At 37.7% G+C, this 15,299-nt stretch overlaps 1 protein-coding gene across 5 annotated transcripts in view; it reads right to left on the bottom strand.

The window, feature by feature from the left end:
• The window catches only part of NBEA (neurobeachin), a 975,192-nt gene that overhangs the window by 96,101 nt on the left and 863,792 nt on the right, over positions 1-15,299 (bottom strand). For all 5 annotated transcript variants that reach the window (XM_070409180.1, XM_070409183.1, XM_070409179.1 and 2 more), the window contains one exon: positions 10,596-10,715. In XM_070409180.1, coding sequence (XP_070265281.1) covers positions 10,596-10,715 — 120 coding nt within the window. The remainder of the gene's footprint in view (positions 1-10,595; positions 10,716-15,299) is intronic.

The raw sequence follows: 15,299 nt of genomic DNA, 5'->3' as shown, positions 1-15,299 counted from the left end.
GTTATTCTAGTTCTAGAAAAGTATACAAAGTTAAATTTAAATTTAGAAAAGATTGTTTTTAAAGTTGCCAGCAAAATTGTACACAAAGTGCAGAACTGACAGAAGCAAGACTTATTTCATTTTAATTCAAGCACTCTAGAAAGAGGGGGCAGAGAGCCACCATCAGATAGAACAAAACAAAGCTGAAAGGGTTGTGCAGAATGGTGGGAGGAAGAGCACTCAGTAGGAACACTTGGGAGGACTTCAATCGGGGCCAGTCATGAAGAAGTAGCACTTCCAGAGCCTTCAGGAGGACCCCCATAGGGGTCTAATCCTCATTTGGCCACTCAGAATATGGTCATAAATTGGGGTGTTAACTAAGATGTTAGTATAAACTAAAATAGGCTTGATGTCTGAAGGGACAAAGAAACCCTCAGATTTCTAATAGTGGGAACAATCACAAAACAGACACATTTTTAAAGCAAAATGAATACATTCTTGAAGTGTGGCTTATTTGAAAGATTCCTAGAAAAGACCAGAAAATAAGTAACTAAACTGTCTGAACCCTGAAGTCCCAAGCCGGAGAAGTTTGGGAGTTTTATAAAGGGGAAGGGAAAGCAAGTAAAATCGCAAAAAGTATAGGAGAAGTCACTGAAGCAGCTGAGTGGGTGCACAATTTATGCCTCTGTCTTAATGTTTTTAAATCTTGTTTCAAATAGCATTTAAAATTTAAAAGTTAATATGTAAATATGAACTTACACTCACATTTATATTAATTAAAAATCACTTATTTTAAAAAATAAACCTAATGAATAAGAGAGTCTCATCTCTTACATTCAACTGTTAGGTCACAGAAGATGACAGTACTGCACCTGCTCTGAGAAAAGGAATCAGCTGAAACCTGACCTTTGCTTGCTCAATCTTAAAATAGCAGGTATTATGTGTTGTTTTGTTTTTGTATCTTACTATGTCTTGGGACTATTCCAAGTGCTTTCTGCATTTCTCTTGATCTTCACAAAAACTTCATACATAGGTATTCTTATTTTTCTCACTTTATTTATAGCCATGAACACTGAGGCAAAGAGAGTTATGCTAAGTAATGTGATAATGCCTATGCTACAAATAGATGGTTAAGCCAGAAATCAAAGCCAAACACTTTCAATCCAGGATCCTGGCTCTCCCATTTCCTACATTTCACCTTTTAAAACAGCAACCCAGTAACTCTATATGACTTCATTTTACTTGTCTGCACAGCGTTTATTGTTTTATATTATTTTATTTTTTTTAAATATATTTTATTGATTTTTTACAGAGAGGAGGGGAGAGAGATAGAGAGTTAGAAACATCGATGAGAGAGAAACATCGATCAGCTGCCTCCTGCACATCTCCTACTGGGGATGTGCCCGCAGCCCAGGTACATGCCCTTGACCGGAATCGAACCTGGGACCCTTCAGTCGGCAGGCCGACGCTCTATCCACTGAGCCAAACCGGTTTCGGCAAGTTTATTGTTTTATTTATGCCTCCATGACCCACTGTGATGGAAATCCCATGGCAGCAGGGATCTTGTCTATTTTGCTCATTTGCTCATCACTTACTTGCTAAGAAGGGGCCTCACATATAATAGGTACTCAAGACATATCTGTGGAATGAAAAATGAATCAATAATTTATCATACCCTGAATTTCAGGCATGAAATAGTGATAAAAAATATTGAAGGTCATGGCTTTAAAATTGTGTTAATTAAAGCAGAATTACCTCACGGCTACCAGTTGTAGCTAATGGGGAGTCTGGGTGGGTAGGCAGTTGTGAAACTGTCTCTTCTTTTATCAGGGAAGTGCTACTTCATATGCACTGAAATCAAAGAGATCTGAGTTCAAATACAGACTCCTGGCTAGCCCAAGTGTCTTTCTTTTGTCAGTTCATTTTGTTCATTAGATTCCATATATAAGTGACATCATATGGTATTTGTCTTTCTCTGACTGGCTTATTTCACTTAGCATAATAATCTCCAAGTTCATCCATGCTATCACAAAAGGTAAGAGTTTCTTCTTTTTTCATGGCTGCACAATATTCCATTGTGTACATGTACCACAGCTTTTTTATCTACTCATCTACTGATGGGGATTTGGACTGTTTACAGATCTTGGCTATTATAAGTTTCTTAACCACTTGAAAATAATCAGTTTCTCATGCAAAATTGTGATGATGATAGCATCTAACTCACAGTGTAAATAAAAGGATTAAATGGGGGTAATGTGTATGAAACAATGCATGTCATAGCTTTACACAAAATACATTTTAGAAGCTATTCTCTGTTTCTCTCTGTCTCTCTCTCTCTTTATCTCTCTCTCTCTCTCTCTCTCTCTCTATATATATATATGATTTTTTTAAAGAAGCAAATAAAAATATTATGGCTGAGTTTATTAGTACAAAAGTACATCTGTGATTAGTAAAAAGCTCTGTTACTTTGGATATCTGTTCAAATGAATACCTATGTAGACTTTCAAATGATCAAAGTATTTGTTAATCAAATATATTAGACAGACTTATCTAGGCTAATCAGACCTATTTTATGTTATGTGTACTTCAGATTTTGGTTTTGTCTAAATGCACAGATTGAACTGAATGATATAAACCAAAGTTGAACTTACAATTGTTTTAAATTAGTGACTTGTAGAGTTTTTCAACAGATTGCTGTAACCAGACCTTCCACCCCACATGCCGATTGGCATTTCCACTTTGCCACTGCTCCCATAGAGGTGGGGTCTATGTCTCCTCTCTTTAAATATGGGCTGGCTTATTTCAAACTGTCACTGCAGGGCTTCCAGATAATCCTAAGACTGCAGGGACCTTGCAGCTTCTATTTTCATCCCCTTAGAAGCCAATTATCACATAAAGTGGTGCAGCTACCTTGCTAGAAAGATCATGTAGAGCAGAGGTTCTCAACCTTGGCTGCACATTAGAATCACCTGGGAATCTTTTTTAAAATCCTGATTTCTGGGCCTCATCCTCTGGAAATTCTGTTTCTTTGTTATGGGGTGGGGCCACAACATTAGTAACAAAGAAACAGAATTTCCGGAGGATGAGGCCCAGAAATCAGGATTTTAAAAAGATTCCCAGGAGATTCTAATGTGCAGCCAAGGTTGAGAACCACTGAGGTAGAGCAAGCATGTCAAACTCAAAGGCTAACATGGGCCAAATAAACAAGCTTTAAGTTTATGTGGGCTGCAAAAAACAAAAGCTTCAATTTTCATAGAAACATAGGTTTATTTTGATAGCAATACAAAGGGCTTAATACAAAGGACTGAAATAAATGGGTAATAGTTAACATAAAGTAATAGAACACTTTAATAAAAATTAACATTTTTTCTTGAACATTAACTTACCAGATACTGAATAACTGCACAAATTAATAAGCGTAACGCAAATAAACCTATTTTTCTTGTTCTCCGAAAGTGAAATATTTCCTGTTGCACACACCGAACAAGTCAGTACAAGACTAATGACATAGCGATCGGCTGCTAAAATATTTGCTGCTAGTATTAGTGGAGGGAAATGGTGTGCCTGCACATAAGGCCGTAGGGGAAATGAATGCAACATGAGTATTAGTATAGTAAACAGTCATTAGCGAATGTTGTAGTTTGTTATTATTAATTATGTATAACAGGATATTGTAAAAATTAAGTTATGAAATTTTTATTAAAACATTTCTTACATACTGTTATATTAGCTGGGCCACAAAAATATTCATTGTGGGCTGTGTGCGGCCCATGGGCCGCGAGTTTGACATGCTTTATGTAGAGAGACAAACAGACCTAGATAATCCCTAGCTGCTCTAGCCAGTTCAGGTGAGGCACAAAACACATGAGTGTAGTCATCTTGAATCCTAGATGGGCCACCCCATTTGACCCCATATGGATGAAAGACAAGCTGTACCTGATGAACCCTAGTCTGATTGCAGAACACTGAGAAAAAAATGATTTTTAAACCATTAAAGTTTGGGATGGTTACTTACACAGCAATAAATGCCAATTACTCCAACTAGTCTAAGTGCCTGGATGTGACCATATAATCATGCAGAAGAATTAAAGCTGTGTACCAGCCAATAGATAAAGACTGGAAATAACTCAATAGCCCTCAGTGCTAGTACTGGCTTCCTCTTTACCTGTTATGTCACTTATTAACTGTGAACCTCCTTTAGAGAATAGAGATAATGACAGCTATCTTACACAACTGTCTCAAGGACTGTATCAAATAAGCAGAAAAAAAGCATATTTGAAAACTAATGAGAATTATTCAAAAAGAATGAACTACTATTATAATTTGTAAGTGTGCTCCTACAGAGGTACTTTATGCACTAACTTATCTACTTATAATAATAGCTCTTCTGCTTACTTTCTTCCAATTGATAAATTTCTGTTAATCACCTACTCTTTAAGGAAATAGTCAAAGTAGTTTAATATCTCCTAAATGAAAATCAGTGCACAAAGACATCAAATATTATTAAAGAAATGGCAAGATGAATATTGCAATGGCCATTTTGTATCTGTAAGTGTGATTTCTAGCTTATTTTAACGGCTATACTAAAATCTCATGGTACAGTCAATAGCATTATATGCGTTCCATTAGTAAGAAGAAAATATCCTCAAACATAATTTCTAATTTACAAGCATATGACAAGTTCATGCTGCTGAACAATTGGACTTGATAGTATGTCTTCGAATGATAGAAGGCCACTATTAAGACTATCATAATTGTATACCTATTGCATCAAATCTGACATTTCAGTTTAATATATTTTGCTGAGTGAGCACACAATTTTATGGCTTCCTAGTGAAATAAAAACTAACCCAGATGTTTTCACTTTTCAAATATAATTCACTGCAAGGTTTTAAAACTGCCATCTCTTTTCTTCCGTTTTTCTAAAAGATTGATGCCCTGGCATTCGTTAATTCCATGAGAGCTTATAATGGGTCAATGAGTCATTGGCGAACACCTCCATTAACTGTATTAATTTACAATATGTCACCTTAATGTCATTTTGTGGCAGCTACCTTTTCTGACATCTACATAGCGATTCAAAAGTAATATAACAGCTATTGAACGCATTAAGGAAAATTAGTATAAGAACTTCACTAAGTTGAATGTCATTGTTACCGAGAATATACTGGAGAAATAAAAGATATAAAGTAAAAACTAACTGGTCTGTTTAACTCTGCAAACCTCTCTCCTGAGAAGCCACTTCACCAACAGTCCTTCTCTGCCCAGCTTGTATTCATTACCACCAGAAGACTGACATTAATAACTAGAGACAGAATAAAACCATCTACTCTGCTCTAGTTATCTCTATGTGATTGTCTAAGTAGATATTGTAAAGATACTTTTCTTTAAAAATGGAAAATCATTTATTTACAATTATATCACATAGCTGTTTAGTTTTACAGCTTAGTGATAAAAAATAGAAAGCTTAGCAAAAAATAGTTAACAAAACTATTATTACTCTTGGTAACATTCTTTTCTGCTAAATATGCTATTATTTTAGGGGGAAATATTGTATACTTTAATCAATATATTTAAATATGAATTTAGAAAATCTCAAAGTACCACCAGTATTACAAAAATTTTTTAAACATTCCCTCAATGAGAAACACAAAATTCTTATGCCAGAAGGAAAAGATTGATATATTTGAACACACACACACACACACACACACACACACACACCAACAACCTAAACATAATTGAAATATAGTAATACTAGAGGCCTGGTGCACAAAATTCGTACACAGGTAGGTCTGGCTGGAGATCAGGGCCAATCAGTTCCCTGCCTCCCTGCCTCCTTGCCTCCTCCTTCCCTTGCCACCTGTAAGCCACCACCATGTGGTTCCCCCCATCTACCTGCCTCCTCCTTCCCTTGCTCCCTCAGCGCCCTGCCACCACTGATGGTCGTCCACCATGTTCTGCGCCAACCCCTGGTGGTCAGTGCACATCATAGCGAATGAGCAAACTCCCGTTCTCCCAGTCAAACTCCCGAGGGGACACTTTGCATGTTAGCCTTTTATATATATAGACTAAAGGCCCGAAATTCATGCGAGGGGCTTGGCCCCCACCGCCACAGCAGCCGCCTCTGCCTCAGCCCCTGCCACCGGGGCTTCGTCCAGAAGGACATCCGGTCTAATTAGCATATTATGCTTTTATTATTATAGATAGCAAAACTGAAAGACCGAGAAGTCATATTTGCAATGCAACTTTTTGCAATTTCAAGGATCTTTTTCAAATCAATAAAAATGGGCAAAAAATATGAGCAAGTTTACAGGTCAATAAATATATGAGGAATGAACAACTTAACTCATAATTAATGAAATGCAAGCCAAAACAAAGGCAACTCCATTTTCACTTACCAGATTAGCTAAAGTTATGCTGTTTATTAATAATAGCTTATTAATTAAGATATGCATAGTCTTACATAGATGGAGGCATGGGGAAGGAGACCTCCACACACTGTTGTATGGAGTAAATTATCATCTTTAGGAATCATGGTCTGGCAATACCTTTCAAAATTAATAATGTATATATAACCTTGGAAATCATACTTTACATGGGTACACAAAGTTCATCAAGATGTCTATGTAGAGAATGTTTACTGTAGCTTTGTGTTTAATAGAAACAATCAAAGTTACAAAGACAAATAATCCATTAATAAGAGATTGTGAAAATAAATTATTGTATTGTATGCATTGTGCAGCCTTTAAAAAGAAAGGGACTACATGGAAATATTTCAAGATACATTATCATGAAGAATAAAAGGTTTAGGGTGGTAGCAGAGAATTGAAAATGACAGCAATCCATGTCGTGCTGAGCTGGGGAAATGCACTTCTCATGAATTAATGAAGTCAGGGAGTGGAGGGATGATACCTGTTTGTATTCATGGGCTACTTGAGAATAAAAAATAAAACACCTCCCATATTAGCGAAGCACCATTGGTTTTGTCCTTGATGATGTCACCCCAGGAGCCAAAGATCATAATAACAAAATGTAAATGTTTCTGAAAAGTTTCAGAACATGTAAGAATTCTCCCAGCACTTTTAGAGGGAAAAGTCTAGTATGGGCATTGATCATCAGAGACTGACATGCAACTTGGTGAGATGTTTGGTGATCAAAAGCATCAATAAAATGCTCAAGATAGAAAGTAAAGTCTAAAATTCTATCTACATACATAAATTAGAATGAATAACTGATGTATGTGTAGGCTTGTGAGGGTGAATCTTTGAATTAAGTTGTAAAGCCAAGTTTCTTTCTTTCTCTCCCTTTTTTTTTTTTTTGGATGTCAACTAGAAGTGGATAGGCATTTTTAGTTAAAAGAGTTTGCCATTATATTGTTATAAAACTCTGAATTAAGATATGCATAGTCTTACATAGAATAGGAAGTCTTAAAATACAGGTAAGAATATTTAACTACCATATAACATATTTATTGAATGCTTTTTATGAACACTGCAAATTCTAGAATCCTATGGACTCCCCATTTCCTTTTAATTCTCAAAATGTCCTATCTAATAATAGAGAAACATGTCCTATCTAATAGTAGAGAAACACGGTAATTAGCCGTACCTCCGCTACCCTTCCAATTGGCTAATCAGGGCAATATGAAAATTAACTGCCAACCAAGATGGCGGCTGGCAGCCAGGCAGCTTGAAGCTAACAGGAGGCTTGCTTGCTTCAGTGACGGAGGAAGCCAACGTTCCCCGCCTGCCGCTGCCGGCCTCTGAGCTTGCAGTTTAAGAAACATTGTTACAAATATAGAAGCTAAACAAAATCCCAGAAACCTGCTTTCAGCCAGCCAGGCCTCAGAGCTGGAGTTGAAACAGTGTTTCGATTATAGAACCCAAACAAACCAGATACCTGCTTTCAGCAGCTGAGGTCTCAGAGCTGGAGCCGAGCCTCAGAGAGAAAGCCAGCTCTCAGTTCCAGTGACAGCCATAGAGGGTAAATAAATCCAAGAATAAAAAAAAAAAAGAAAAAAAGGACAGGTTAGGAGCTTCAGTCGCCCACCAGCCTGAAAATGGCCCTCAGCCCTGTTTTATTAATTGCCACAGGCACCCCAGTAGGGACCCCCACCCTGAAGGGGGTGTGACCAGCTGCAAACAGCCATCATCCCCTCATCCAGGCTGGCCAGGCACCCAAGTGGGACCCCCACCCTGATCCAGGACACCCTTCAGGGCAAACCAGCCGGCTCCCACCCATGCACCAGGCCTCTATCCTATATAGTAAAAGGGTAATATGCCTCCCAGCACCGGGATCAGCGGAGCAGTGAGGCCTCACTGCCCCTGTGTCAAGCAGAGCCGCGAGGCCTCCCAGCACCGGGATCAGCGGAGCCACAAGGCCTCCCAGCACTGGGATCAGTGGAGTCGCGAGACCTCCTGGCCCCGGGAGCAGCGTGACAGGGGGCAGAGCCCAAACCCCCTGATCATCCTGCGGCTCTGTGTGTGACAGGGGGCGGGGCCACAACCTCCCTATCCGCCCTGCTCTGTTCATGACAGGGGAAGGCGCCCCAACCCCCTGATCAGCCCTGCTCTGTGTGTGACAAGGTGCGGCGCCCCAACCCCCTCATGGGCCCTGCTCTTTGTGTGACGGGGTGGAGCTGCAACCTCCCCATCGGCCCTGCCCTGAGTGTGACGGGGGAGTGCCCAAACCCCCTGATTGGCCCCCTCTGTGGATGACAGGGGGCGGTGCCCCAACCCCCTGATCGGCCCTGCTCTGTGCGTGACAGGGGGCAGCGCCCCAACCCCCTGATCGGCCCTGCTCTGTGCATGACAGGGGGTGGTGCGGCAACCTCCCCATCTACCCTGCCTTGAGTGTGACAGGGGGCAGCGCCCCAACTCCCCAATCAGTCCTGCTCTGAGCCCGACCAGGGGCTGCACCTAGGGGTTTGGCCTGCCCTCTGCCACTCGGGAGCGGGCCTAAGCCAGCAGGTCGTTATCTCCTGAGGGGTCCCAGACTGTGAGAGGGCACAAGTGAGGCTGAGGGACACCCCCAGCCCCCCCGCCAGTGCACAAATTTTTGTGTACCGGGCCTCTAGTTATTAAATATTATACAAACTCTCTCCCTGATTTTACTGGTCTTAAATCAATTTAAATGATGATTTTTGAGTTTAATTTCTCAGTGAAGTTATAAGTCTGTTAAGAGGACAATGTGGGCCTTAAGAGTTTAACATAGTAAGGATACATGTTAAATTATTTTATTTCCAAGAGTGAATATGTTGTGGGTATAAATTAATATCCACTTATGCAAACTTAATGGCAACAAATAAAACACATACATATGCTACACACTCCTGGAATCCTTTGTTTTTTGCTTTCAAATACAACTGAACAAAAGTTGTATATATATACTTTTCTTATAGTTCAGTAACACTATAATTGCCTTTTAAAAATGTTTGCAATAGATAAGCATAAATAAGAAAATGATAATTTTGACTTTAATTCACTGCTTTTGTTGGATTGAGACCCTTAATGGAATGATATTATAACATTTTTATATCACGTATGATGACAGTAATGCCTTTAAGTAAAAGGGCTTAAAATAAGAAACACATATATCAGTGCAATAACCTGGTCATTTAATCTTATTGTCTGGGGGCGAGGGGGAGGGTGAGAAAAATGAGAGGACAAATGTATTTTTTTTTTTTGAATACAACCATTTTTTAAACAAAAGTCCATATAATTAGTAACAAATCTTTATATTTAACAATAGTTAAGCAGTATGAACTGTAAAATTGCTCTTCTCTCTGGCTATTCCTAGATATGTTATGTTTGCTGGTTTAATCTAATATGTATTGTTGCAAGTGTCCCCAGGCACAGTCGAGTAAAAACTAAGGCTGTACAGAAGAGCCTACATTTTAAATGGGTCTTGTCATTAATGCTTTATTAATTGCTCCAGGCTACATAAACCCAACACAGGGCAAGCTATAACAATATGACACATTAAGGACAAATCCAATTCCTGCTGTGTTTTATGGAATGGGCCAAAAATTGAGTTAACAGCAGGAAAGTCAATTTATGGGCTTTTCTTTCCACCTCCAGATTATTCTATCTAAATTAGTAGGAATTCTTTGAAATAATGAAAGTACCTTAACTGAATAATATAAAAGAATCCTGAATCATTTTTTATGAACCTCAAAATTATTTCCTTTAGTTTCCTATTAGGATAGATGTACTACATAATTTAAAAATATTATGAAACAAAGCTGCAGTATACAATGCCTTATATGCCCACTTAAATTTAAAAAATAGAATTTCAACATATTTTAAAGTACTTTTTATCCTTACCTGAGTATATGTTTATTTATTTGAGAGAGAGAGAGGAAAAGAGGAAAGAGGGGAGGGAAAGGGAGAGAGAAAGAGAAACATTGATGTGAGAGAAAAACATCCATTGGTTGCCTCTTGTACACTCCTGGACCAGGAATGGAACCCACAATCTAGGTATGTGCCCTTACCAGGAATACAACCAGCAACAAACTTTTGGTGTACTGGATGACACTCCAACCAACTGAGCCACCCGGACAGGGCTCAACATATGTCTAACTTAAATTAACATCAACATATATAAGAGCCTACCTTTACATCAGAAGTATCTCTCTGGCTAGTTCTCCAAGACCTTGCAACTGATGAGAAGGTTCGATTTGGATGGTCAAATTTTCCATCATTTGCATTAAGGAAGAAGGTTGTGAAAGGTTCCTAAGCAAAAAGAAAACAAAAAAGACAAAAGACAAAATTTGACCCTCTGAACACAGCTTCCCTCAGTCCTTTGTAAAATATGACTCTCTTTTCTTTTTCTTTTTTTCTGTTATTTCTCACCTGAGGATATTTTTTCATTGATTTTCTAAAGAGAGTGGAAGTAAAGGAGTAAAGAGGAAACATTGATTGTTTGCCTCCAGCACATGCTCCCCCCGTGGCCAGGAATCAAATTACAACCAGTTATGTGCCTTTGACCAGGAATCAAACTGGAGACTCTTCAGCTTGCGGGCCGATGCTTCAACCCATTGAGCCACACCAACCAGGGCAAAATATAACTTTTTTTGAAACCTTCTTGAGGTGGAAACAGTGTAGGGTCCTGGAAAGATGACCACGCCAAGGAATCAGCAGGTGCTGGTCTGGGCCTGACTAGGTCAGTCAATGTCATTCTGCAACCTTGGTAGGTCATTTTGCCTTTTGGGCTTCAGCCTTCTGATCTATAAAATGATGGAGTTATAGTGCTATGTGATTTTATAAGTGATTTTGCACTACTGGCTATTTACAACTCAGATTTTCTTCCTCACAGCTAAGGTCATACGTAGTAACATTGCAATAAGAAAATCAGCCTGACACTTGTTCATGGCAATATGGAATTAGGTAGGGAACATCCATCTTGGATTACCCATCAAAGTCAACTAATATACTCCTACCACATTATGATCATTTAAAAATACAAATCCCTGCTTGAAGTCCTCCCATATCTTTTCAGAGCTCTTAGGAGAAACTATGAACTACTTAATTTGTCCTTCTAGCTTTCTGTGACATGTCTACAATGACAGTGTCTGTCACCCAAAACATGTTCACATAGTTGGAAACCAAGAAATAACTTTATCGTAAGGCCCTAATGTATTTAATACTAATGATTTTTCTGTAGTTGTGTTGGGAGAGGCATTATTGATGATGTCATTAAATTTGCTTACAAATTTAAAGGGATTAAATAATTTTCATTCTTACTAAGGATTTCTTAGCTATCTATAACAAAGATAAATATATATTTTCTTTTTCATGTTCAATTTTTCACTCAAGTCTAGGATGAATGATGTCACTTCTAGGTTCAATAATACTAAGAAATCTTTCCTAAATATTTAGGGTTTTTCTTTAATATATACTAGTAATCTCTTCATTCTTCTATATCCATAAAACATTATTTTGCCCCTTTCAAATTCCCTTTTTGCTATTAGCCATAAAATCCAGCTGCCTGGCAACAGCTACAAATATTTATCTTCTTCAGTACCTTCCTATAATTTAGTGTGGTTAGATGTCATCAACTTTATAAATTTGTAATGTATCACCAATATTTCATGTTCACTGTTGAATGACAGAAAAATATCATGAAAGAGAAAAGATGTAGAATGATAGATATAACAATGTATAGGTAAAGGGGGTGAAAATCAGATATACATCCTGGAATTCCATATTACTGTTTAAGATTTCAAGTGATATAGAGACAAATAGATATCACCAAAATTAACTTAGGAAAAAATTATGAGATTTCTTTCATTAATTAATTTGCTTTTTAGAGTTTTAACTCACTATTAAATACAAGGTAGTTAATGCAGTGTATCTTATTGCTAAATTAAATTAAAGTGATAATATTAAAATTCTATAAATAGCAATAGTAAATTGAATAAAATGTGACAAATCTAAGTTTGAATCTGGTGGAACCATTTACCTCTCTTAGACAAGTTACTTAATCTCAAGTAGTTGTATTAAGCATCTTGGTTCCTTCATCAGTATTAACTTGGAAAGACAATATCTTAGGGGTAATTAAATAAGATTAAATAATATTGAGAAAGCTTGGCGTATCTTACCTGACACAGAGTTATAAAATGACTACCAGCTTTATGTACTGTGTCAAGTATTCACTGCTGGGCTCAGCCCCAGAATGCCTATTCCTTAGACAACTCTTCCAGACTCAGAGTCTTAGTTCCTTAGGTCTTACTCATCTTTGAATCCTTAGTTCCCAGCACAAACTTGGCTCATAGTTAGTGTCAAATACATGTTTGTTGAGCACACCTAAACAAAGTTAGTGTTGGAAGATGGGGTATGGCTGGGTAAGAATAAGATATAGTTATCCTTGTTAGTTCTTAACCACTAGTTTGACCAAAAAGTTGTATGTTCAGAATCTACTTCGTTATTCTAGGATGCTGATTTTTTTTCCACTTTAGATAGTAGACAGAGATTAGTCTAGAGGGGTCAGACTTATTTCAGTGATATTTTTAAAATATATTTTTATTGATTTCAGAGAGAAAGGGAGAGATAAAAATATCAATGATGAGAGAGAATCATTGATCAGCTGCCTCCTGCACGCCCCCTATTTGGGGGGATCAAGCCTGCAACTCAGGCATATGCCCTGATCTGGAATCTAACTAGTACTAGTAATTGCTGGGTTCCTGGGTCAACACTCAACCACTGACATAACCTATTAAATAGTTGTGAGAAAAGTCCCATTTATACATGTAAAGCCTTACTTCTTATCATCAACCATTAAAAGCTGATCTCTACCACAACCTAAATGATCCTTCCTGGTTTTTAACCCTTAACAAAGACCTGCTAAGAATAGTACAGATGGGCAGAGTGAAAAGAAATCAGAAATTGAAGAATTATTTTTATTTTTGGTTTTGAAGTTTATGGATCTAGTGGCTCCTAAAAGCAGAGAACACTAAAGAATTCTGTTTCATTGTTTTAAGTAGCTTTTAAGAAGATTTGATTAACAGCTGTTTTAGGGTCACAGACTACATGACATATAATTCTCATTATTCCTGAAGGCCTCCAGCTGCTACACTCATAGAGTGTACACTAATAGAAATTGATAACCTATTTGTTTAAGAGTGAGTATTGATTTCTCAAGCTCTGATTGCCACAGAGAACCTTTTTCCATGTGTTTCCCTATTACCTTCCTGGCACAGTGTAAGGTTTTTCTTTTTTATTTGACTGGTGCTTAACTAAGGTAGAGGATCAAATACTATATTAAGCTTAAGGAACTTTTTTCTTCTTTGCCTAACATATGCTGATTGAACTATTTTCTAGATATTTTGTTATTACACTAAAAAAGCTTTTGGCTTAAGAAATCAAATGTACAAATGAATGAATATTGAATGGAAATTTCAGATATTAAAATATTGGCACATGTTGGGCTTTAAAAACTTTAGGTTAATCCTGTAATATCAATGGCTGATGGCAGACTTCCTTCTCCTAATTACATTTACCCCAGGGTCACTTCATATCTTCTAAACCCTTTTCAGTGCTATAAAATAAAATTAACCTTTTTTGCACTGGTAAGTACCTGTCCTACTAAATTCTAACATAACCTTTAGTCCCCTGCAAAGGCACTAACAACTTTCCTGCCTTTCAATGGTAACAGACCATAATTCCATCCTGAGCAATTTTACTCTGTTCCCTGCTCCTCTTCTCTTTAGCCAACTTGTTTATTCTTTTCACTTAGATTTTTGCTCACTCATCTCATAAGAATCTTTTCTTAAGTCCCTCTCTCCTTGTTCTTTTCTTCTTTCCTTCACTTCATTTTATTTTAAACAAAGCCCATTTATGGGTAATAGGTAGAGTTTGGGATATAACTATATCAAAGAAAATATGTATATATCTATATTTTTTTATTCCTCACCCCAGGATATTTTTCCATTGACTTTTAGAGAGAGTGGAAGGAAGGAGAGACAGAGAGAGAGAAACATCAATGTGAGAGAGATGCATTGATTGGTTGCCTCCCACACATGCCCTGATCAGGGTACGGGATGGAGCCTGCAACCAAGGTATGTGCCCTTGATCTGAATTGAACCTGGGACCCTTCAGTCCAGAGGCTGATGCTCTATCCACTGAGACAAACTGGTTTGGGCAAAAAGATTTATATTTTGAATTGGTATGAAACATAATAAATACTAAAAGGAAGGGAACTAAGAGTTACTGAGCACCTTTCTGTGCTTGGCACTATAGTATCTCAGTTAACTCAATCCTCACTATTATCCTTAAGAGTAGGAATAATTATTCCTGTTTTATCTTTGAGGAAGTTCAAGATCACATTCTGGGAAATGGAGGAACCATTATTTCCACTCTGCTTTATTTAACTTCGGAAGTTTATTTTCTCACATCACTTTGGAAAGAACCCAGAAGTATCTTAGAATCTCTAAGTCCTATTAATTAACCTATACACCATGCTCTTGATTAAGAATTCCTCATCTTTCTCTAAGTAAACATGCAATGTACTTAGCATCAGTATTCAAGATAAACATAACAGTATTTAACTCAGTAGCATTATCTTTTGTTTTTAATTACAGCATTTGCAAAAGTGTTTCTATTATTTTTTTCACTAGAAATATATATTTTTAAAAATATAATATGATTTATGCTCATCTGGTGTGGCGCAGTGGTTGCACATTGACTCATGAATCAGGAGGTCAAGGTTTGATTCCCTGTCAGGCACATGCCCGGGTTGTAGGTTGGATCCTAGTAGGGGGAGTGCAGGAGACAGCTGATGGATGTTGATGTTTCTTTCTCATCGATGTTTCTATCTCT

The sequence above is a fragment of the Myotis yumanensis genome, unplaced genomic scaffold (assembly GCF_028538775.1).
Source record: "Myotis yumanensis isolate MYYU_CA2020_CCGP unplaced genomic scaffold, mMyoYum1.0.hap1 SCAF_3, whole genome shotgun sequence".
NCBI classification, from domain to species: domain Eukaryota; kingdom Metazoa; phylum Chordata; class Mammalia; order Chiroptera; family Vespertilionidae; genus Myotis; species Myotis yumanensis.
The sequence above is the reverse complement of the archived record's forward strand: the minus strand, read 5'-3'. Positions and strand labels throughout refer to the sequence as shown.